General features: G+C 24.3%; 1 protein-coding gene and 1 long non-coding RNA gene across 3 annotated transcripts; both read left to right on the top strand.

Annotated features, from left to right (window-relative positions):
- The first annotated feature begins 10,610 nt into the window (after nucleotides 1-10,610).
- On the top strand, nucleotides 10,611-22,334 carry LOC112599778 (zinc finger protein 605-like). Its single transcript, XM_025346840.1, has 4 exons — nucleotides 10,611-10,753; nucleotides 17,157-17,282; nucleotides 18,901-19,005; nucleotides 20,242-22,334. Exons 1-4 carry the CDS (start codon nucleotides 10,611-10,613, stop codon nucleotides 22,127-22,129), a joined length of 2,262 nt encoding a protein of 753 aa, XP_025202625.1. The 3' UTR covers nucleotides 22,130-22,334.
- On the top strand, nucleotides 11,844-16,084 carry LOC112599640. Of its 2 annotated transcripts, XR_003114952.1 has the most exons (4): nucleotides 11,844-11,995; nucleotides 12,173-12,352; nucleotides 15,901-15,968; nucleotides 16,048-16,084. It is a non-coding gene; the product is annotated as an uncharacterized LOC112599640 (long non-coding RNA). The 2 variants fall into 2 exon arrangements; XR_003114951.1 differs by lacking the exon at nucleotides 11,844-11,995 and having other exon boundaries at nucleotides 12,111-12,352.
- Nucleotides 22,335-25,891: the final 3,557 nt, after the last annotated feature.

The following is a 25,891-nucleotide window of genomic DNA, read 5'->3' as shown; positions in this document are numbered from 1 at the left end:
AGCTGTCCAAGCATTTAAATTCAAAACGCATTCCTATTCATAATATCAAAAATGTGTACATACCACATACATATACATATACAATTTAGTCAACATTTTCCTCGTATGCGGAATACCTACAACAGCCATCAATACCTAAATGCAAATAAAACAAGCAACCAAAAGTATATTGACTATTTTTATTTATTTTTTTTTTTTAACTAATATTAGTTTGATAGTTAAATAGTTGATAAAAAAATCATTTGTATAAAAAAAAAAGATATATGTTAAGGTATAGAATATTTATACAATAAAGTTTTAAATGAATACCTTTTGCTCTAAATCAACTATATCCGTGCTTGTCACCTATATTAGAAATATATAATATTATAATGGATGGCTTTTATATTAATTTAATTTACGTTAACGGCTAAAACTTTATGACAGATATTCTAAATAGAAAATACACCTAAAATCACAAAACTTACTCTGCGTTTTTGCCGTCGAGTGCCTATCTGATTAATTTACAAGAAAAACAAAAACCACTTGAGTACATTAATATGTATGAATATGTTATACGTATAGGTTAACCTAACTTACTCATTACATAGACAGATTCAGAAATAAATTACAGTAGATCTCATTAATTTCTCTGCACGCGTTATTATTGTTTAATAATACACACAAATGTCCAATCAGAGAGCCGAAAAAAAAAGATCTGCTATTTTTACACTTTAACTATCGATTATACTGCATGTATATAATTATCGATTGGTTAAATTTTGTCTATTAATTATTATATTATTACTCACGCATTTAATATAATTGCATCATATAAATATACCTATAACCTATGCGAGAAACTGTTGGAAGTCATTGGAAAAGATGACAACGTGATATAAATCAATAGGTTTCGTAACGGTAAAATATCAGATCGAAAAACGATATAAACAGAATATTTATTAATAGGATGTTAATTCAATTTAAAAAATTGACTTGCAATTTATTTTTTATACGCTCATAAATCCAAGGTTGTATGCGATGTGCCATTTTCAATTTACCAATTCATTGCTTCAGAATGTTTACTCCTTAAAATCAAGTTTTGTATACTTTATTTTTATGATTTTTGTGTCGACTCATTAAACTATTTTCCAGCTAAAGGTTAACTTTCCTTTTATGATAACGTTTGGAGTTGTGGGCTCTTTGTCCCATTACGTGTTCAATTTGAAGATTGGTAGGATTTATAGAATTTATAGTAATAGCATTTTTTTCTTCTAAAAAATCAACCGTAACCGCTGTAATAAAATAGAATATTATATGATATATATCTTTCTCTCTCTAAATCCATTATACTTAGGTATTCCAATTTTTGGTATTGAAAATATTCTTGGTGAGTACTGAAAGAAAATAAAATGATAAGCTATTTTATTATATAATAATCGCTATTGGATATGTCGTGCTATGTACTTATATTAAACTTCAACAAATGGTTATTCTTATTATGATGCCATGTTTAACAACTGTAGATAAAAACTTTTAAAATTAAACATGTTCATATAATTAGTTTAAGAAATAAAATCAATGAAGAAAAAAATATTAATAAATTAGTTTAAAAAAAAAAGTACATATATTGCATTATATATTATCAAGAAAATAATGAATATTAAAAATTTGTTTTAAAATATAACTAAGAAAATATATGATTACAAAACTTTAAAATCATAATACCAATATTCATTTTTTGAAAGTAGAATACACCTCCATAATAATATTACCCATTTAGGTAATCATTTTTACTTTGCAATTAATACGCGTGTATTCTACCCGCATATCGACCACTATAAAATAGTTCACTTCCTCTTATACATAATAATACAACAAAGATAATAATAATTATAAAATATGATAATAAAGTAGGTACCTATAATAAAATGTTGTTTATGTATTAGCAGCGTTGCATTCACACATTAGCTATTGCGTGACTGCGTGAGATGTGTTTTTTAAATAACGGTATAGCTAAATTGTAAGTCTTAGTCTTAAGTCTCAACAAAATTACTTTAGCGGTAACTATTATGAATTCTTTATAGATTCTAATGTCCCGTATGATCGATAATGAAAATTATACCACAGAATGGAATACAATAGCTGATTTTTCAAAATTAAAAATTAACTATTTGCTTCTAATAATTTACTAACAGTTTTTCAACCTGTCTCGATATTCTTAAAAACTTTGTTTCAAGTTGATTTATGTCTAAATTCTGAATACATAGTGCATGTTGATATTATTTACATCTACCGCAAGGTTGGATTAAAAGTTTAAGTAACACTTTATTTTTCAGTATCAATCAAAATTTCACTCAAAATGAATATTTTTACATTAATTAATATTAAAATTGTGTCGGTAAAATTTTATATCACATATTTTTTTTAATTTAATTAAAAAAACTAGAGCCTTAATATTACTCCTTGAGCTATAGCCCCATTAGCACTAAGTGTTGATACGGAATAGATATATCTATAATTATATTACTTCATGACATGCTAGTATACTACTTTACACTACATTTAATTATACATATATTTTACAGGCTTTGGGTACTATACAGTCACGACTGCCTTGTACAGTTGTAATACTTCGTTTTACATTTATAAACATGGAAATTTTGGGCGCTACGGAATAATATACCATTTATGTATTCATTGTGTTTCCACCCGTAATCCCTAATGGTTTATTTGCAGTGTTGTATTCAAATATATTTATTCTAAGTGAGCTATTATGCGTGTGCCATTGATGCTGATTTAAAACATAAATTATCATCATACTGTATATTATTATACTCATGTAGGTATTACTCACGAGTGTACGGCACAAAACCAAACAGTAAACGGTTTTAGATTTTGAACGCAATTTGTTTATTATTATAAATAACATTCAGTACAAATATACAATTTATTTACCTGCATACTATAGAATATAGATTGTTTAAATAATAAATAAGTGTTCAACTTTGGCTTATTTACATGTTGTTTAAATTATGTATTTTTACATAGAGTTTGGATCATTTACTTATATATTATATATTTGTATGATATGCATCCTATAAACTCAAAACTAAGCATAAAAATATAATTTTAAAAAAGTGTGTGGTTCAAAATCACACTTTCTATATTACATAATATAGTTATAGGTACAGGAAATTATAGAATGTCGATAGTTTAAAGTCACTCAAGTTTGGTTGATAGTTCATGATTAAATAGTATGTATCATTATTATTCAAAATGTATATATATACATATATTTTAACTTTAAACTTTATAACTATAATTTTAAACTTTTTTAAATAATGTAATATTTGTGTTGTTTTGTTAATTTAAAAGTATAACAACTTTTGATAAATTAAAATAGTTTATTTGTGATTAAAAGATATGCATTTATACAATAAATATTAATGGTATAATTTTTTGATACAATTTATTATTAAGTAATATTATTTGCGTATAATATTGTAATTTATTGGAATAAAATTAAATCCTATAAAGTTTAAAATAATTTCATTATTTATTAAGTGATTATGATCTGTACTCGTTCGAAGTATGTATAACTTTTATAATCGCTTAAATTAAAATTTTTGTTAATTTTCTTAGATATATTAATATATTATTTATGATATTTAATTTTAATTGATATTAGGTATAAAATATTTAAAATATATCAATAACAACGGTAACATATAGTTTATTTACAATCACCAAAAAAATTATTTGTTTATTAAATATCTATTAGTTTTTGTAAATCGTGTTATAAATTGTTGTATATTTTGTGTCATATTAATATTAAATTTGGATTTATTCAGTCTATCAATAAAGCTAAAAAATTATACTTTAAAAATTGCATTGATCTGCCATACACAGTGGTTCAGCTGATGATATCTATAGCTCTGGAGTAGTCCGTGTTTTTTTATATTTGTACTCTCCGTCTTTCCCTGTGAAGGCCATCCCATTTTGTTACAATAAAAATGCTTCATCTGTTGTATGAATTAATTTTATTTTACCTACTCCAGTTTTAACTGTAAAAAGTGCGTTGGTGGTTCAAGCAATTTTATTTTAAGTTGACTGGCACAACGTCCATTTTCAACTAACATAATAATATTTAATATAAAATCAACATTTTACTCATAGTTTCCAACCGTAATTAAGTTATATCTATTTCCGCTAAAACTATGTTTTCAGTTTAAAACCATGTTAAAATGATAAAAGTTTAGTAGGACTTTCGAACTTAAATTTTTATTTACTCACGCAATTGTTTTTGTTTAACGTCGCTATAAAGCTCTAATGTATGATGACGTACTCAAACAATAAATATGTAGGTATATAGTAATGTTGTTCACTATTTGAAGACTGAAGTAAAATACTAATGACCAATACGTAAAACTAAACAAAACAAAACTTTAAAGATGACCTCCTAAAGTACATTCTGATGCATAGTTTAAATTGCATTATTTACGATAATATAGATTTCCGTTGCAGAAGCAGCGTGGCACACATTAAACGGGAACGGTTATGGGTGAAAGTTATGGGGTATGTAATCTCAAATTTATTGAGGTTCCGCAATCCAAAATATGAAAATCAATTATAGTCATCACTCCATTGTTGTGTTATGTAAGCACTAGACACCAATAATAATAATAATACATCGCAGTATATTGTGTATGATTTATAGGTCTTTATAGAATTTTCCATGTACAACGATTTATTAAGTCGGTACTTACAACTTATTATTATTGTAATATATGCTATGCGACTCGGACAATTCAATAAAGTAAAGCTACTTATTATAATATATTAAACACTACAAGAATTGAATGACCAAAAAAAACATATGTACTTACTTCGTATTATAGTCGTATAATAACGAACTTTTGAGATAGGCACACAGTCATTCTTTTTATCGAGCAAATTTTAAATTTTAAGCGAAGTGATGAATGTAGCAGATTTACAATATGTGTGTACATAATAAATGTAAAAAAAAAATGTATTTTAAATTTAAAATGTTTACATAAATTATTATGTTTTATAAGACAATGACATTTTCAAAATATTTATATTGATGTTAATCTAAATACACTATACCAAGAACGGCGAACTCATCATCTCGTTTTAAAATAAGCTGGTATTGGCTCAAAAATTCCAAAGTTAATAACAATAAAAAAAATAATACACTATTATAATAATATTATATTTAATATTCTATAAATACGATGCTTACAGAATTAAAAAATAAATAAACAAAATCAACATTCCCTATTACTAATCATAAAATAAATTATTATTTTGATAACAATATCGAAAAACAGTAATAGGCTGACAGAACACTTTTGTGCAGTATCGTTTTTTGTATGCATTTATTTATCATTGAATTAAAATTTAACACACATTACAGTATCTTACTCAATGATAAGATTCTAAGATTCGCTGTGTACTCGACACCTGCTGTATAACAGAGCCGTTACCTACTTTTTCATTTTTTTAAAATATATAGGTAGGTACCGACTACTCAAAATACTTACATTGGAAAGAATTCAAACTTTATTTTATCGCTATACATATTACATGGGTAGTAACTTTAATACTATGGTTAGTATAATACGTATAAGCATCCGGTCCGTAATCAACTACCATCTCAATCATTTCCAGGTGAAACCTTTGCATCCTTTTCATATACACACACCACTAACCTTCTAACCTTAATTCTTAAGGCTAAGTCATGTTAGATTAAAAACGTTTTTAAGGTTAAATAAAAGTCGTGAGGGGTCACTTTTACATTAAATTCCATTATATTTCCTATACGTTAAATATATGCAAAAAATGGACACATATTAAACGTGTTATAAAAGCTCAATATGACTTCAATGAGGTCTCAAGACTATAGTTTTGTATGATAATATACATATACACAATTTTACCACTTATTATTCATTGTTTTCCATGGTCAAGGCATATGCAATCATAAACAATGATGACGAGTGATTCGAGTGCGGTATTAGAAACGTTGACGCCTATATTATAAAGTTGTAGAAGTTATCAAGCACAGCGTTATATTACCTTTTATTTTTATGTTTATATTATATATATAATATATATATTGTATCTAATAAAACTTCTTTTTGAATTATACACGACGATTGCACTAGATAGAAATAAACGCAAAAACGAGAAACCTAATTAAATTCTAGGTAGGTACGTAAATCTAATGTACAATATACATAAATATTTTTTTTTTTTATGCAAACGTCTTACTGTTGTAAATATTTTTAACGTTATGACGAACCCTAAGCCCTAAGGGGTACTTCATAGTTTATATTCCCACGGGCATTCCTTTTTTTAAATCACTGCCACAGCCTTAGTCAGTGAACGCATTTGAGTGATCTTATTTTTCTTTCTACTCATTTTATTATAAAATTTGTTACAAAGATGAATATTATTTTTCCTTTTATTTCATCATTTCATTTTAAAATTTGTAACGAACTTACCATAATACCAGTACAAATATATATATATATATTTATTCTTTATTTTTATTTTTTTTTTTTGGCTAAATTTATTTACCTATATAATAGCTTAATTAAATTACAGACAAAAACACATACAAAAGTGATAAATCAACTTCAAAACATATACCTACCTTCTATTCTATACACTCCATGTCTACCTATACAAAATATTTTGCCCTAATGAGTTTGTTGTAAGTATTTAAATTAAAAAGCATAAATTTATATGAATATATTAATAATCGGTGTAAAAAAAAAAAAAAATAATTTTTAGAAACTAACGTCAAAATGTGATGAGAAAAAGTTTTTATTTGTAGTCATTATACTTGTTCATATTAATATTACACAATATTTTATGTTTAATATAATAAAAATTGTGTAAGATTAAATTAAAATTGCCAAGTAACTTATTGATAACTATTTTCTATTATATATTATTAGCTATTAGTAAAATAATTAGTTATGGGTAGATACAAAAATATTTTTAGAAGAAAAGCTGCAAAATAATATATACATTTTTTGATTTGGCTATTTTAATTTATAATATCTTTATTTTATACAGTTAGATAAATACTTTAAATACCTATAATAAAAAATGTATAAAAGCATTTCATATAGACATTATATAACTCTTTATAGCTATACTTATTGTTATTATTTTCATTTTATATTTGAAAGAAGAAATGGAATTTCCTGAATGCACACTCGTTTCTTGTTAAAATATTATACATAATATTATAAAATGTTACAGCCCCTGCCATTTCGCGTCTGTCGCATCCACCTCATTGGCTCATTCAATATAATATCGATTTATTATATTGTAAAACAATTTTATCGACTATAAACAAACCCTTTAAACATCAATCACCCGATGATAGGTATGTATATATTTATGCAAGCTATACATGCCTGTATGCACTCGTAAACAATAGTATAAATGGATTATAGTCTATAGGTATCTACACACATCGATAAAAAACAACATAAATAACTTATATATATATATATATATATGGGTCTCATAAATACATGTTACACGTAAAGAGACAATTAAATAAATTTAAAAGAATTGGATCCAATAATTCAATTACATGTTAAATAAAATTGATTTATACTTTAATATCAATAAGTGTTAAAGTATAATATGTGTGAGGTATATGACTTTGTATTAATTATATATACCTATCTAAATAATAAAAGGTTAGATTAATAAGTTTAATATAGAAAAATACTTAGGTACAAATTATAATATTAAAACATAATTCGGTATTAATCGTGTGTAAAAAAATAAATGTTTGTCCGTTCGTATTTTATGGACTCTTCACAACCATTGAATAATAATTTATCTTTACATTTATTTAAATTTAGCAATCGTTATACATAGACAAGGCGACAAGCAAAATAGACTAGAAATATCTGTGTATTCTATGTATGTTGACATTTCATACTTTCTGTGTCCGAGTTGGATTTTTTTTTCTTTTCATTAACGTATATAAATGATAAATTTAAGTTGGATGCTTTGAATAATTTAATTCACCGTCTAAATTGTCAGTCATTGTCTCTGTAAAATCAGTTGATTCAAAGTAGGTACCTTGGCAAAATATTTGCCAATACAATTTTTCAGAAATGCATGCATTTCAAGTAACATCATTTGGAGCCAACAAAATCGTCCACGGCCAATACATGTCAACTTTTAAAATTTAAAGATAAATCTATCATTATAATCACTTTTATCGATTCCTGACGCTAAATACAAATCTTTAAATCTCCTTTAAAAGTGACGAAGATGCACAAATATACGAGTATCAGCGATTTGATGAAATTCAAGTCACCAAACGCAATATTATTACAAGTTTAAAATTTTTTTTAATTAACTTAACTCCTTGGTAAAATTGTTTAAAATAGTCTAACACATTTCAGTACAAGAAAATATTTTTTTTAAATAATAACAAAATAATAAAAATTTGATCAGAATAAAAAGTTATTATACAATTATATATCAAAATCAACATTTTATATACTTTAATCATTCATAAAAAATGTATGTGACATAGCGCTGAACTTTTTTTTTATTTTCAATACATAAATTTAGAGTTAAATTATATCAAATTTTTAAACCTCAGGTGATTAAAATACACTACAAAATAATTTATACATTTTCATAATTGAATGCTTAAAAAAAATGCGGCTGGAATGCTGGATTCTTATTTTCTTCAAGTTCAGCTTACAAGAAAACTTGTATTACATTTTCAAAGTTTTATATTTATAAAATCACAAATAAACATTTTATCCTATCACACATTTATCAAAATAAAACTAAAAAGTAGAAAAATTTAAACGTTTAAAAAGCAAAAATATTCATAAATTTATATTATGTCTATAAAATAATTTTATACTTTTATTTTATAGTAATTCATACTGAAACCATAAAATCTAAAAAATGCATAAAGACAATTATTTTGTTAAAATTTAAAAACTTTATTTGTAGGCACTTAAACTTTTATTTATTTCATATTATTATGAATTTTACAATACGCAATAAAACTTTTGATTTATTTTTAAATATTATCTATTCATAGGTACTATGAATCTATTTTTAAACTTTTACGGTATTCACAGAAATAAATTTTAAATTTTGAGCTATATAATTAATAACTATTGTGATATAAATTTATATTATTATAATAATTAAATACAAAATTATTAGTATTATATTAATAATAAATGCAATGCATTCAAAAAAAAAATGTTATCAACCTATTCATAGGCGCAAATAGTGTTTGAAGTTTGGGGCTAAAGTCAAAATCCATCTCGAACACCTGAAAACATTTTTTATTACAATATTGACTGACAAACGATAAGACTATAGTCATTAATATTTGGAGGGAGGCTATACAGAATTTAGGGGGGCTTAGCCCCCTAGCCCTCTTGCTATTTATGCCTATGAACCTATTACAATTCTAAAAGAAAAATTAATTATTTTAATAGCTATAACAAAAAATATTATTACTTGATGGCATAAGCTAATAGATCGTTCCCACTAAGAATCCTTTTTCGCAGACAAAAATATATCATTAAGTTCAAGTTTAACAAACCTATAATAGTGACCCACTCTATACCTTAAGTATAACAGAACAGTACTCATTTACCCACATTTTTTTTTTAATTATATTATTTTTTAGCTTATATTTTAAATTTTTGGATTTCTTACAATATTTTATCTAAGTAGTTAATTATAATAGAAGTATACATAACATTTTTTAACCCCTTGTTGGTAAAAATGTTAAAGTCTTTAGTGAATTATACCCAAATGAGATTTTAGTTTAACATATTGTTTAACTAACTCGCACTGACCATGTATTTTAATTATTAACAATGAATCTTTTAGGATAAAATAATGGTTTTTAAATGTTATTAAAAAAATTCATGCACTCATTTTTAAATCTTTGAATGATGATTTCACACTAAAATTAAAAATAATTAAAAAATAAAATCTATCAAAACATATTTTATACTTTATATTATAATAATATGTATATTATCATAAGAATGTTTCATTGGGTACATTGTATGTTTAAATTATTCAAAAAAAAAAAAAATTCAAGTGTACCCTTTAAAACCTACCTTTTCACTGCTTTTATTAGATTTAAAATTTCCATTTTTAAAAATAAATATAAGGATAAAAAACTGTTTGTAACACATTGGTAACTGTCGAAAAACTAAATTTTATCCAATTGAATAATAACATATAACACATTAAAATAATTACTTAGTGAATAATGAAAAGCTTTATACATGGAATTTCTAACAATAGAACTTGTTTTACTCTATATTATACAAAATGTTATATTTTATTAAAATAAAATAAAATCATTGCAACATTTTTAAATAAAATAATATTCCAAATTTCAATGTTTTTTTAAAAATTATATTGAATAGATACTAATAGATATATAATATTAACTATAAAAAATATAAATATTAAATAACTTTTTTTCATTTTTATTCTTTTTTTGTATTCTTTAAATCCTTAATCTTTTCTTTGTAATTCCCTTTTAAGATGTACATAGGTAATTGAATAATATGCAATATTGTCACTTATTACTGACTACTGTTCATCAGTGCCGAATCAAGAGAGGAGAATCGAGAAAGTTTTTTGAAACTAAATTTTCAAAAATCAAATTACGAAAAAAAAAACTTTTATTGGGAAAAATTGCAGAAAATGAGTTTTATAATACTAGAGAAAGATTTTTTTTTAATAATAATTAAAAATATTATTGACAATAGCTTAATAGGACTACGTCAAGGATTTAAATCAATAAAAAATATCGCTGAGATTTTTCATTTTTAAATCTAACAATAATTTATTTTATTCTGACCTATGAAAAACTTGAAAAGATCCGGAGTCGATTTATGCAATAAATATGAAAATGATATTGACACATTTGAATTCATTTAGAAAATTAGAGCTTTAAAAAGCATATTTACAACGTACCTAAATGAAATTTTAAAAAAGCAAATTTTTTGAAATATTGAATTTTATTTTTTTAAATAAACTTCAAGATACTATGATGCATATCCAAATATCAGTTGCTTACCAAATGTATCTCATAATACCAGTTACTTTTGTTTCATATAAATAAAAGCTTAACAAATTAAAATTAATTAGTGCATACCTACGATTTACTACAGAGCAAATACCTATACTGTTTAATCACTTATCTATTACATCTATAGAAAATACAAATGCAAGACAATTAAATTATAAAAATATTATAATCAATGATTTTGTTAAAAAAAAGGCTAGAAAAATTTCCAATTTTTCTGAAATAAAACTTTAAGTATTACTTAATTTCAATAAAGAGTTTTTTAATTAATGTTTATGTTTTTATATTTTTCAATGGTTTAAGCATAATATTGACATGTTCTATACTATTCATATGTATATATGTATAAAGATGATAAATGACATTTTTATTAGCCTCGAGTGTTAAATTTCCTAGGTATTACGGCACTGGGCAGTGGGCACTGTCAGTACTGTCTTAATGATACCTAAGTATAATATATATATATATATATATTCAGATGCTAAGTTAACGGACTTAATATTTTCTCTGTGGTACCATCGCTATAGAAAATGTCAATTCAGTCCATTTAAATAATATTATTTATATGTTACCATACAGTTAGCGTTATTAAGAGCACAAGTGAATCTGTGATTGGACCGTTACTGTTAATCGTTATCTCTTAAATATTAGTGCATTTTTCGCCGCAGTGGCGTTATATGGATCGCACTAGTTGAACATTAGCGTAGATACTAAAAATCCAATATAATTTTAATTTAGCCTGAAAAATGTATAAATTCCAGACAAAATTTGTGGTGTGCACTAAGTTATGCGTAAAAAAGAAATTTTCATATTTTTAACGCCACTGTTATCAAGTTTATGCCTCCCAAACATAAATATTAGGTAATATTATCTATATGCACACATTAATCTTTTTTTCTAAAGCAGGGCTGACGCGGCTACGTCGCACACCGTATTGTGCTTTACAAAGAAATTTTCGTTATCACTTATCGCCTCGACGATTCATGTATTTGAGCTTTTCAGTGATCAGTTACTGATTTTACAATTATTTGCCGACAGCCATTGATCGTTTGAAAATCGGATTCCCGAAGCCTCCCAGTCTATCAGTAAATTGTCGCCACCATCAAAGTATGATTTACAATCGATTTATTATCAAAACATCAGATCACGTTTATGCATAGAGCGGTGTGCAACAAGTCCTATTGCAGTAGTAGTTAAATACTAACCACTATTCACTAGGTAAGTGAAAATATTTTTGTGCTATTATAGTACGATAGTAATATGATATAAAACAATTATAATATAGTCGAGTAGTAAGTACTATAAAAAAATATATAAAATAAAAAATAACATGTATACATTCAATTCTTGATTATCTGTTAACCAGAATTGTTTTAAGAAATATATACAAATTATATAAGAGCATACACGATAACAATTATATATATAATGTTCCTATGTAAAAGAAATCATTTAAATTCAACAAATTGGCTTAATTGGTTTAATAAAACATGTAAAAATCTTATTTTTTCATGTTTTTGAATTATCTGTGAAATTTGATTGTTTGAGATTGTTGCGTCACCCAATTACACAGAATCAGGATTTTAATGATACGTATTTAAATGATATAACAGTAAATATCCTGTATTTTCAACAGATGAAAACTTGTCGTTTCTCCTCACTTTAACAAGAAACAACTAGACCATCAATTTACCATCAGTTACTTTAGAACGAGGACAAGTAATTTCCATCAGTCTTAAATGAGAAGTAGTACTATGTTCTCACTAAACAGACTATAGGTATTTGATTTTCATCAAATATTTTTTTAAATCATAATAAGCCTCTGTAATCTCAAATGTTGTACTAAATGTGTCTACATTTTTCAATTATTTTTGTGCAAAAAAAAATAAATATTTTTTGTAAATATTATCAATTTTTCCAGTACAGTTTTATCAACATGAATTATTTTACTGACTATTTCAATCACTTTTCTAGTTTCCAACAAAATCGGTACATAGATATTTATCAATAGAATTTAGAGTAACAAGCTTAATTCATTATTTTTAAATTTTAAATGATCTATCTCAAAGTTTTAAACTCATTACACATTTAACTGTCAATAAATCACATTTTGATAATATAAAAAAAGTTATAGTAAAGTTTTTTAAGTTTTCGTTTACTATAGAAATAATAAAATAAAATATTGTTTTATAAATTTTAGATTTTAAGCTTAACTTAATTAAAAGCCATCAAATTTTCTTTCAATTAAATGAAGTTTAACATTTTAGCATTAAGACAAGAAGTAGTATGAATTAATAAATTCATTCTGGAAATTTTATTGTTTATTGATATTATTCAGCATTGGTTTAAATTTTAAGTAATTACATTATATAACATATACTTTTAAACTTTATCGATTTGATTTTTCATCAAATTAAGAATTGTTTTAAAATATTTTTTTAATTAATACTATGTAAGTCCTTTTAAAATCTAGAATTTAAAGACTTTATTAAAAATAACTACTTTTTCTCGATTAACTTAAAATATTTAAAATTGTATAAAGTAAATTGAAATTTGTTTTTTTTTATTACTGATTTTATAGTCTTTGATTGTGTATTAATCATATTAATTTCATCTATAATTTAGGTTGACATTTTAGTTAAATTGACTAGTTTTAATCTATTTTTTTCCAAGTTTAGTAATCAATTTAGATATATTCCAGTTTCCAAAACTTGCATCTAATTATTGGTCAGCCAAAATATTTTTATTTTTAATACAAAATCTGAATCAAAAAAAAAAAAAAAACTTCTTGAAAACATTTTAAATGCTTTATTTGTATGTTCACAATAAAAGTCTATTGCATCTAACCTTGTCCCTCTTCAAGTAATTATAGGTTCAGGTAGTAAGTTTACCTCAGGAGTTTTGTTTTCAAAAATTTGTACTCAATATGAAGCTTTTAAAAAATATTTTTAACATTAAAAATTAGTTTGTCTACTTTTGATTACTTGTTACACACTTCTGCAATTCTGTAATAACTATGAGCTAAACACATAATGTGAACCATTTTTGAGTAAAAAAAAATTTATTGCGAATGCCATTTTAACCATAAAAAGTATTGCTTCACTTAACAAAAAGGAATACATTGTCAAGCTGAACTCCGTTGAGCCATAGTAAAGTCATTAACTTATCAAATAATTTTGCTATTGTTGAGTGATTAACTTTTTCCAATACCTTGAATGTTAACAATACATTTCTTCAGGTTAATCAATTTCTAGTGTACCAATTATTACATTAGCTACATACCTTTCATTGTTGTTATCAGTAGTTAGTGAATACCTATATTTTATTCTCTTGAACAGAAAAACCTTATTTTATCCGTTATTTGTTTTTAACAATTGTTTATATAATATTTTTTAATTGTTAATTTGTCAGATACATCTTTTTGCATATATTTTTCTAAACAATTCTAAAATAAGTGTTTTTTTATTTATAAACTGATATACTTGTAGATTACAAAATTTTACATAAACTTGAATTGAATTTCATTAGTTTTGGGTTAGAGTTTGTAATTAATTGTTGTGCATTATTTGTTTTTTGTTTTTAAATGTGCTGTGTTTGAATATTTCTAATGATTTTTGTCATTCTTTAGGTGTTTTATGATACTAAAATATTTTTCACTTGTTACTTTCATGTTACAGATTTTACAAAATTAAATTAAATAATCCGTTGGAAACAAATTTAACTATAAAACTATGCAAACCATAAGCTTTTGTTGATTATTTTTTTTTTTTTTTTTGGCATATTGGTATTGTTTATACAAAAATTAAACACATAATAAAACATAATACAAATATGGCATAAATTTTAAAATTATATAGTTATTGAGCTATGTACTATTCATTATACTAGAATACAAAAATAAACGTCATATATAATTTGATTTAGCTTTATTGTAATCTAATCTACTCACTGACCATTAAGATTAAAATTAGTCTATTGTTTTTATGGAAATTTCACAGTTTATATAATAATTGTTGACCTTGATTCATGAAAAATATTCACCAAAGTGCTTGATTTTAGTTAAACTATCTAAACATGCAATAAAACTTTTAATATATTCTTATAATCAAAAATATGTCCTTTAAACCTAGAAATGTCAAAAAATGCAAAATTTTGATTATTTGATCATAAATATTGTGAAATATATTATGTACTTATTAAGCGTATGATAAAGTTAACCAGAAAAATATGCAAATGCATCAAAATCCTTGCCCTACTTATAAGTTTGCAAGTTAATACTGTGTACTATAGAACGGTGCAAATAAATTTATAGTATAAAAAGCTTAAAATTAGTCTAAAAATTTTATTTTTTGTAAGAAAAGTATCATACACAGAGATGAAGTTCCAAGACCCTATAATTATTTTTTTGTAAAAAAAGGTATAAGTCTATAAAATAATAAACAAAATTGTTAATATTTGCTTAAATATTAAATTTGATCAAAATAAAAACTTCAGATATTTGTGTTTGTGTATTTTCAATATTTTTAAAATGCTGTAATATTAATTTCTAAACAACTTGTTTTATAACCATTTGTTATTCAAATTTTAACAAAATTACAAAAATTTGCAAATTATTTTATATTTACAAATCTATAAAGCTTTAATTTTTTTATAAATAAGGCTTGAAAAATTAATGTTAAGTTTTTTATTAATTATCTTGCAGCAACTTATAATCACCAAGTATGTTTATATATTATGTACATTTTTTTTTTTTTTTTTTTATATAGATATTTTCAGATCAAATTACAAAAATATCTGTTGTTAGACAGTTTAAGTGTACTTCATAGTAAACTAGGTATGTACTATAATTATTTTTAAATTTCATAATATATATAATCTGTTAATTTTACTAATTAAAATAAAAATCTTTCTAGTGATCAATATTTTAACTGAACAATATGGAACATTTAAATTCAAAGTAAGTATATTTAATAAAAGTATTATATCTAAAAATATTTCTATGAATTTTTCATTTTTGCAATTTATATCTGCTTGTTCATAATATAAATACAATTTTATGAACTCTAATATATCAATTTATCAGTGAAACAAAATAAAAATATTTTCCCCTCTCTTATAGCTTAAAAAGTTATCATTTCTACTTAAAAAAAAAAAGCTTAAAATAAAATTAACATTATACAATATATTAATAAAATACCACCACTTCATTTAGATTGATTTTCTATATTTAACTCTTTTCTATTGTCTGCTTTCTTTTTCATTTGGAAGTATGATATCTATTGTTAGGCTTTTATTAATCATTTAATGTTTTCTAGTCTTTATTTTCTTTTATGAGTTTTTTGTTCTATTATCAATTTTAATCAGTTATAATACTTTTTAATGTTTTATGTTACCTTTCTATGATTCTCGTCTTTTAACTATATTTTTCCATAAAAACCTTTAGGCTCATATTTTTCTCTTTACTTCATTATTAGTATATAGTTGTTACTCTAGCTATCCAACTTATCTCTAACATTCTCTTATAATTCCATAGGTCAAACACTTCTATTCGTTTTTATTCTTCTATTGTTACTATTGTCAAGGTTTTATGCCAATATAAGATTATATTCCATTTATGTGTTATTTATATAATCTTCTAATAATAAATATTTTTGCAAGTATAGTATTTAAAACTAATTAAGAAATATCAATTCATTTACTTCATATGATTTAGAAAATTAAAATAACAGTTATAAAACTTAAACAATTATCATATATTATCTTTGTTTTTTTCAGTTTCTTTGTCTACTGTCTATGTATTTGTATAATTTATATTGTGCATTACCAAGCTAGAAATTTACTAGGTTTTTTACTTATTAAAGTAACTTTAAATATTAACATATTACTTTAAAAGAGTTTCTAAATGTTAAAATGTTTTTATTATACATATCATTTTCAATATAAATGAAATCCTCCTTTTAATAAAAATTATATTTAATGGTAAATTTTTATTTTTGTTTAGAAATGTCAATATTAATAAATGTAATAAAATATTAAAAGTATCACTTGAAAGATGTGATAATCAATTATTTCATAACCAACAAGATATCAAAGAAGAAATTTTTGAATTTGAAGACTCAGATATTACTATTGAAGAAGATGATTTTCTGTAAGTATCTCATTAATAAGATCTTGAATTATAATCATTTTTATAATGTGTATACTATATTGTTTAGCTATCATAGAGTTGGTAAAATAATTTAAATCATAAACATTTTACTGATTTTTTCTAAAAGCTATTTTTATAAATATGTAGAATATATTACTTAAACTTGTTAAATAATAGGTGTAGTTCTACCTCACTTTTTGAATAACTTTGACCGAGATGTATTACAGTAAAATCTGTTCTGAGCGGAATTACACGGAACCAATAAAAATTTCCGTTTTAAACAGGTTTCCATGTAACTGAATAAAAAGAAAAATTCCATACTACAGAGTTACAATATTCTGCATGATTAAATTAAGATTTAAGGTTATAACATTTTCCGGCTAATAATAAGAATTAATATGTTGAAAATTAATAAATATCATAGGCTATATACGATTAATTTTAATTTTTAGTAAATAATTATATAATATGTATTGATTAGATTTTTCAAAATAATGATAAATTTCAATTCCAAAATTTGTAAAACATAATATTTAGTAGGTATTAATCAAATAATATTATATTAAAATAAAGTAAGCAGATTAAAATACAATTAAAAATTCCGAAATTCGTGTAAAGTTTTGTTTAGTTTTTTCTTTAACAATTAACAACTTTCTTCTATAACTTTCATTTTTTCATTTAAACTCAAACAAATCTTTAAAGACATTGTGAGAACAAGACGAGACGAAAGACAGGAAAACTACGACTATACGGTGTGACAATAATGAACACTAATGATATAGATTCAAGATAAAATGAAGTTATCTATCGACACATATTAATATTGCTGACCTTAATAATTGTTTAATAACAAAATAAATGTGGGTATCAAAAATATTTTTATTCAGTTTATGATATGTTTTTCCGTTTGTCAAAGGTGTATATTATGATTTATGAGACTAAAAAAGCTTTCTATTTTACGTTAGACAGGTTCCGTTTTATCAAAGGTTTAATCCTATGTTAAATTATAGATATCTGCCAGGATTATAATAAATTTCCGCACAGAATAGGATTCCGTCTCAACAAGGGTCCGTATAAGACAGGTCTTACTGTATCTATCTATGATATTTTTGATTTAAATGTAATAACTTCTTGAGCAAATTAGTTTAATAAGTATATCTCTACCTAGGAAAAAATATTAACAGATATAAATAATACAGATTTTCAATACGGTCAAGTGAGTGGTTCCATAGAATTTATTTTTAAATATAGTTTAAAAATCAGATCTGACATCATGGTTATTCCTTTTAATTTTTATTCAATTTTTTAAGAATAGAAGTTAGGTAAAATAAAATCATGCCTAAAATTTTGCTGGAAGACTATTATTTCATTAGAAAAAACCTAATTCAAATCCATTTATTGGTATTTAAGTAAAAGAGTAACAAAACAAAAAGCAAATGTCATTTATGAATAGTAGAGATTATTTTATTATTCTATATGAATGTTTTGGTGCAGTCCTTGAAAGCATCTTAAAAAAAATTAAAAATACAAATAAATATAAATTTTATTATAAAATCATACATTATTTGATTGGATCAGAATTTAAAATAAACTGTGTCATTTAAATTATATTTTTTAGCAAAAATATCAAACAGGAAAACAATGATGTAATGATTAAACCTATTCAGCAAATAGAACAACAAAATGTTCATGCAAATAATGAGGAAGGATTTATTCTCTCAAAGTAAGTTGATATTTAAAACAAAATATTTCATATTTTGTTATTATTATAGTGTTAATACCTAATAAATCATTGATCACTTACAAATAAAAAAACTTGATAGAGGATTAACATAGTTTCCCTTCCTCCCATGTTAGTTATTCATAAGGAAAAATGCAAAATGAAAGAAAAATGTTTACATAGATATTAAATTACCTATGAAAAAATATTAAGACTACAAACGCTTTTTCTCCGGTAAATTTGTACATCTATTACATGTGAATTAAGAATTAAGTTAGTCTTATGTGAATGATGTTGTAAACGTTTTATAATTAATACTCACTGTTGCTGCAGATTAAGGACGTACCTCGTTTAGTACCTATGTATCTTTTAATTTTTAATTGATCAAATAGAAACTTAAGATTTTTTAAAATATTGGGGAGGGGTTATAGTCCTTTCAGCCTTTCTCTTTGATAAGCCACTGTGTTGTATACATATATTTTTTGACTTTACAACATTTTCGTATCTGTGAGCATTTAAAATTGTAAGTATTTAAAATATTATATTTAGTAAAGAAATGCTTAAACATTTTTTAAATGTTATATGATAAATACATCAGACATTTTAAGTGAAAATTTTAGTTACTTTATCATCTTATGGATTAAACTGATTTATTATTATAGCTGGTTAATCTTACTATTTTTCTATAACCATTAGATTTCTAAAATTCTAAATATTACCTCAGTGTTAAATTTGTGTTATACTATGTTACATGAATTGTATGGTGCAATTCCTGAAGATACTTAAAAATTTGATGTATACATGACTAAAAAATAGGCATCTCATTGTAAAATTCAAAATTTTATAAATTTTCTGCTATTTTTAGAATAAAATATTTATTATATATATAATAGTTTCAAAACCTAATACATTTTTGATAATAATTATAGTAGTTAAATATGTAATTGAATCATTAAATGTGATATAAACATTTGTAAATTTAAGAATTCGAAATATAAAATTTTTTCTTTGAAAAATATTAAAGAAATCACATAAATAAATCCCTACATAAGATTGTTTCATTCCAAATAATAATAAAATTTACTGCTTTAATTTTTCATAATATTCTTGTTAAATATTTATCAATGTTGATAGAATGTTGTGTAGTTATTGCATTGTTTGATAGTCTTCAGACTTATCTAAATTTATTGATCTATTTTATAACAACTATGTAATAAATACTTATATTTTTTGTTTTAGTTCATTTAATTCTAAAGAAAATGATGACTCTGCTATCTGTAATGATGTAAAATATGAAGTTGACTGCATTGATAATATGGTATATAGTAGCATTATTGAAATTGAACCTGTAAATTTGCAGTTAATGTTAAATGATAGCGAGTCTGAAGAAAAAAAATCTTACAAATGTCAACTCTGTAAAGAATCATTTTCAACAAGAAGAGATTTAAATAAACACCAGAAAATTCCTAAGAAAATTCTTAACATGTATTACAAATCTAAAAATTCTCAAAAATTTAATGAAGAATCAAACTTAAAAAGCCATAATAAAACACCTGACCAGAAAATGACTTTTAACTGTGATTACTGCAATAAGGTTTTTACTGTTAAATCAAATTTAACGGTACATATAAGGACACATACTGGAGTAAAACCATACATATGCAATCTATGTCAAAGACCTTTTGCTCAAAAACAAAATTTAATGTGTCATATGAGAACACATACTGGGTATAAACCTCATACGTGTCGCATTTGTAAAATGACATTTGGTCACAAGTCATTATTAAATTACCATGAATGGACGCACACTGGTGTTAAACCATTTAAATGTGAAATTTGTGCTATAGAATTTTCACGAAAATCGAGTTTAGTTTTTCACCAAAAACACAGTCATACAGGAGAAAAACTTTTTAAATGTCATGATTGTGATGAAACTTTTTATCGAAAAACTTTTTTGAAGAATCATATGCGAGTCCATAATACTGTACAATTAGAAGAATGCCATATTTGCGAGAAAAAGTATTCTCACAAATCAAGTTTAAAAAGACATTTATTGACCCATGCAGGGGAAAAGATGTTTGAATGTGAAATGTGTAAAAAGTCCTTTTATCGGAAATTTAGTTTACTTGCTCACATAAAAGTTCATATGACAGAAAGACCTTATGAATGCCATCTCTGCAGATCAAAATTTCCTACAGCATCAGAACTAGAAAGTCATGAAAAATCTCACACTATTGATGAACCATTTCAATGTCAACTTTGCGATTCAAGTTTTACACTACAATCACTTTTAGATATGCATATGAGATCTCATGCTGGAGATAGACCATATCAGTGTCCTCATTGTTTAGTGACATACGCACAAAAGAAAAGTTACTCTTACCACTTAAAAACTCACAGAGATCATAAATTGTATAGATGTGATATATGTAATGCAACATTTTTTCAAAAAAATAAGTTAATTGATCATATGAGATTACATACTGGTACAAAACCTTATAAATGTCCTGTTTGTAACAATAGATTTACACAAAAAGATGTTTTACACTCACATATGAGAACTCACAGTGTTGAAGATAAATATAAATGCGATATATGTGGAGTTTTTTTTACACAAAAATCAAATTTGATTAAACACATTAAAGAACATCCTGCCTTCAAATCAAATTTTAATTGTAGATTTTGTAAAACAAAATTTGTACAAAAATCTACTTTCATGTGTCACATGAAAATTCACTCTGAAAATAATTCATATAAATGTAGTATTTGTGGTATTTCATTTCTATTAAAAACAGACATGAAAAAGCACGAAAAGACACATAATAAGATTGAAAAGGCATTACGGAAATGTAATATTTGTAATCAATTTTTTCCTTCAAAATTAGCACGTATAAATCATGAAAGAAAATATCACACGGATGAAGTTTATCAATGTTTTATTTGTTATAAATTGTTTTTTCATAAAACTCAATTAACGCGTCATATTAAATTGCACATGAGCAATATGTCAGCTGAATGTCTACGATGTAAAGAACCGTTACTAAAAGTACCTATTTCAGTTAAGGAACTAAGAGCCATAACTGGAAATAAAAAAAATGTATGTAACGTATGTTCTATCATCTTCTAATCTACTTGAGACACAATTTGGTGAAGTTTATTGATCACAGTACTCGACTGTTTGGAGACCATATTCTGCCATCATGATTAGCATATGAATATTTCTTATGGATACCGTATTCTTTATGTCTAGTTAGCTACTCACTGGCTACTCACTGGTTACATTCACTGGCAATGATTAATTTTTTAAATTGGCAAAAATTATATAAATTATATTAATGTACATTTTTTATATATTCTTATCTATTTATTTTTTTTTTTTAATTCTTGTATTTCTATAATTTAGTTTGTTCAATTAAAATTTTTCAAATTAAATTAATTAATTTATAAATGGCTTATATCCATGTTACTAAACGTGTTTATAATTAATTTAATCTATTAATTGTTTTTAAATTTTAATTAAACAGCAATATAAAAGATAAAAAATTTGCTATAAGTACAAAATTAATATTATTCATGATCAACATTAAAAACTATTCTTGATTAATTTTGCTTTTGTATTAAAAATAAATAGTATTTAACCATCAGAATATTTTTAAAATTTTATTAATTAATATTAATAATCAAGGCTGAGATTTTAATGTATTGAGAAATGTACAAAAAGTTTAATAGGTTAACTGCCACGGCATATTTTAATGCTTATGACATGTTGCTAAGTGTACCAATTATAATTCACAGCTGAACATTTTTATCATGCTAAATGTACCATTTAATGTACACTTCAGACATTAGCATTAGCAATAGTATGCATCATAATGGATACACATAAATGTGATTTTCTCGTAAGAAATATTTGTATGATCTCCTATATTTTAATGAAAATAGCAAAACAAATTTATAATTTTCAACTGTTAAATCAGCATTTTCATTAATGATGTAATAGTAAAATTCTGTGCTTTAGCGTAATGTACAATCATAATAATAAATGGTATGCATTACTTGGCAATATTACAGTACCATGCATGGTACACATGGATGTAAAAAACTGCAAAATTTAAACAATCACTATTCTCAGCTAAAATACATTTTCCACTTTTAAATTTGCATTTTAAAACAAAATTAATTACATTGCATAAAAATCCCTCTTCTATAAATAATGATGATCCAAATTTTATTATTTTTAATGTCACGAATTCATGATATTTATTATCTTTATTTTAATTTTAGTTAATTAAGCATTGTAAACCTTAGCCTAGTAAATTAAAATGACTTTACTACTGACAATATTAGTTTTATAATGTTAAAATAATATATATCCTGGGATAGCAGTATTTTTAAATAAAAGCGTAAAAATGAAAGCTGGAATAAAAAAATCAAAACAATGATTAAGTACATTAAAAAGAATATTACAAAAAGAACAAAAGATAAGATTGTTCAAATGAACTAGCAGAGAAGTTTAAATATGAAAAAAGAGAACCCTGAATATTGTGTATTGATTAAATATTACTCAAAGATCAACACCATCCAATTTTTGAAAATGATCAAAAAATTATTATTATTGCTACCAGTTAGAAGTTATCAAGGCCTAAGGTATTAAAGCCAGCAAATAATTTTGCTTAGAAGGGAACAATTTTCCTGTGTATCATCAAATAAGCCAATTAGCTCAATGATCAATTGCCCAAAGACTGCTTTTAGATACACTATTTGCCAACTAAATGACAATTTTTCTATTGAAATGTATAGTTGAAATACTTTTTTAGTATTCTTAGCTAGATGGAAAATGTATTTAAAATGGTACATCTATCATTTTTAGAGGTTTCTCTAGAGTTTTAATGAGTGATTTGAGAAACGATGCCGATTCTATATTTGAAGCCATAATATATCAAACATTGCCGTGTGCTTAAAATAATTTCTGCGAAATGTATAAGTAAATTTCATGGCGATTTTAGAATGTTGTGTAACTTTTTTTCTTCAGAATCACAGACTATAATATATTTATTAAAAAGTACAGTATACCAAGTTTTAACTATGAAATCGTTTAGAAGGATTCCAACTGATAACTAACTAATTGTTGTATAACTCAATAAATTATAAAAATTATCTAATCTTACTACTATTTGACTCGAGAGCATTCAGACTTTTTCACATGTCAGACATTAATTTCTTATAATCCAGCAAAGGTGGTACTTGTTAGATTTTACTCTGACTTCTTAGAGATAACCCATAGTAGTTAATATAAAATATCATTGTATAGGATCTGATATTTTGACATGGTCTTGTAAAACTTAAGCATTTTATTGAGTGTTTTAACAGTGCCCACAGTTAGTACCATTGTCGCTTTAAATTTTTTTATTTAATCTCCTTCTGACTATAAACCATTGAAAAGTGCAGCAAGAAAAATTTTCAAGTCACTTACTAGTTCCAAATGCATTGCTTTAATTGCCTTACAAACAAAGACTGCAATATTATAACTTTTAAAGATTTTCAATTGAGAGGTTGGCGACGTTGGCGTGTGTACTATACCACACTAACATGGGTATCTAGGTTGTTCAATTGAATAGATTTGAAGAAGTTACTTAAGCATTAGGTACTTTACACATTGTCACATTGACGATCAATGAGATGTTGGTTTTGTCTTAAAACAAGTTACAGACAATTGCACAATTTTTCTTACACAACTTCTCCCACTTAATGGCCAATATCTTTATTTCATTATTGACAGTAATGTTTAATGGGTAAATATGAAAAAAAAGTGGCAAATAACTTTGTGACATGACATAATTATTTCAAAAAGTAAAATGAAATGTTTCTTGTCTATAAAAATCTTTGCATGTCTGAGTCTTCTTCCTACTCTTAATAATCTATATTTGTTAATAAAGGTTGCTAAATATTATATCTTACTTGTTTTGGGAAATTGTTTGTGTTCTGTGCAATAAATTATTTCATTAGAAAAATGCTTTGATTGTACTTTTTTACTTATACAGTTAGGTACACTGTGTCCATTCTTGTTCATTGAACTCAGTCGTTGTTCAATGTTCTAATAATCTAATGTTCAAAGAAGCATAACAAGATTTATCCGAGGCTTCGACACCATTTCTGTCTATGTGAATGCGCAAAACATCACCTTCACCTTTAGATCTTAAATCATAAGATACAATGGAACTACTATCAAAATATTTGGGACCACTGTCTTCTAAGATTGTGTTCGATCTAGTGGTGTATTTAGGTTTTTTTTAACTATATATCTAAATCTACACTTTTACCTTCCTTTTTATTCTATAAAAATTATTTATAAAAGATATTGAAATATGCAATTATCTTAAATAAGTACAAAAAAGATACATTATTTATGAAGATTAAACTGTACGTAATATCTTTTTATGCAATTTACAAATTTAATTATACTTAAAATATTTTTACTTCTACTTTTTTCCTCAGAAAATTTATCAATTTAAAATTAAATCATTATTCAATGTTAAAAATAAATTCGCTTAGATATTCATTACTGTTGAACTATTCCAACCATTTTTTTTAATATATCCATATACTGGCCCATATCGGGCTTCACGTACTGTATGTGTACAATAATATGCAAGTATAACTATTTAACTTGTAATTCTAAATTAAATAAATTGTATAATATACACTTTATATAAAAATTATTTTTTTACTTAAAAAAATTGGTAAAATTTGATTTTAACAAATGAAAAATAATTTTTATAATTTTGAAAAAAAAAAGGATGATACAATTTTTAAAAATATACATGAATATCAAAAATTGTGGCTAACAGCATGTGGCATTTGTGAAGAGAATATTAATCAAAATCAAAGA

This window comes from Melanaphis sacchari, unplaced genomic scaffold, assembly GCF_002803265.2.
Source record: "Melanaphis sacchari strain LSU unplaced genomic scaffold, SCAv2.0 Contig54_pilon_pilon, whole genome shotgun sequence".
Taxonomy (NCBI): domain Eukaryota; kingdom Metazoa; phylum Arthropoda; class Insecta; order Hemiptera; family Aphididae; genus Melanaphis; species Melanaphis sacchari.
The sequence above is the reverse complement of the archived record's forward strand: the minus strand, read 5'-3'. Positions and strand labels throughout refer to the sequence as shown.

What these genes read in the sequence shown, in the direction of transcription:
- LOC112599778 (XM_025346840.1), top strand. Translation starts at nt 10,611, where the DNA reads ATGCAATATTGTCACTTATTACTGACTACTGTTCATCAGTGCCGAATC. An exon ending in ATTGAAGAAGATGATTTTCT is followed by an intron (nt 17,283 to 18,900) that starts GTAAGTATCTCA and finishes TATATTTTTTAG; the next exon opens with CAAAAATATCAAACAGGAAA. An exon ending in GAAGGATTTATTCTCTCAAA is followed by an intron (nt 19,006 to 20,241) that starts GTAAGTTGATAT and finishes TTTTTGTTTTAG; the next exon opens with TTCATTTAATTCTAAAGAAA.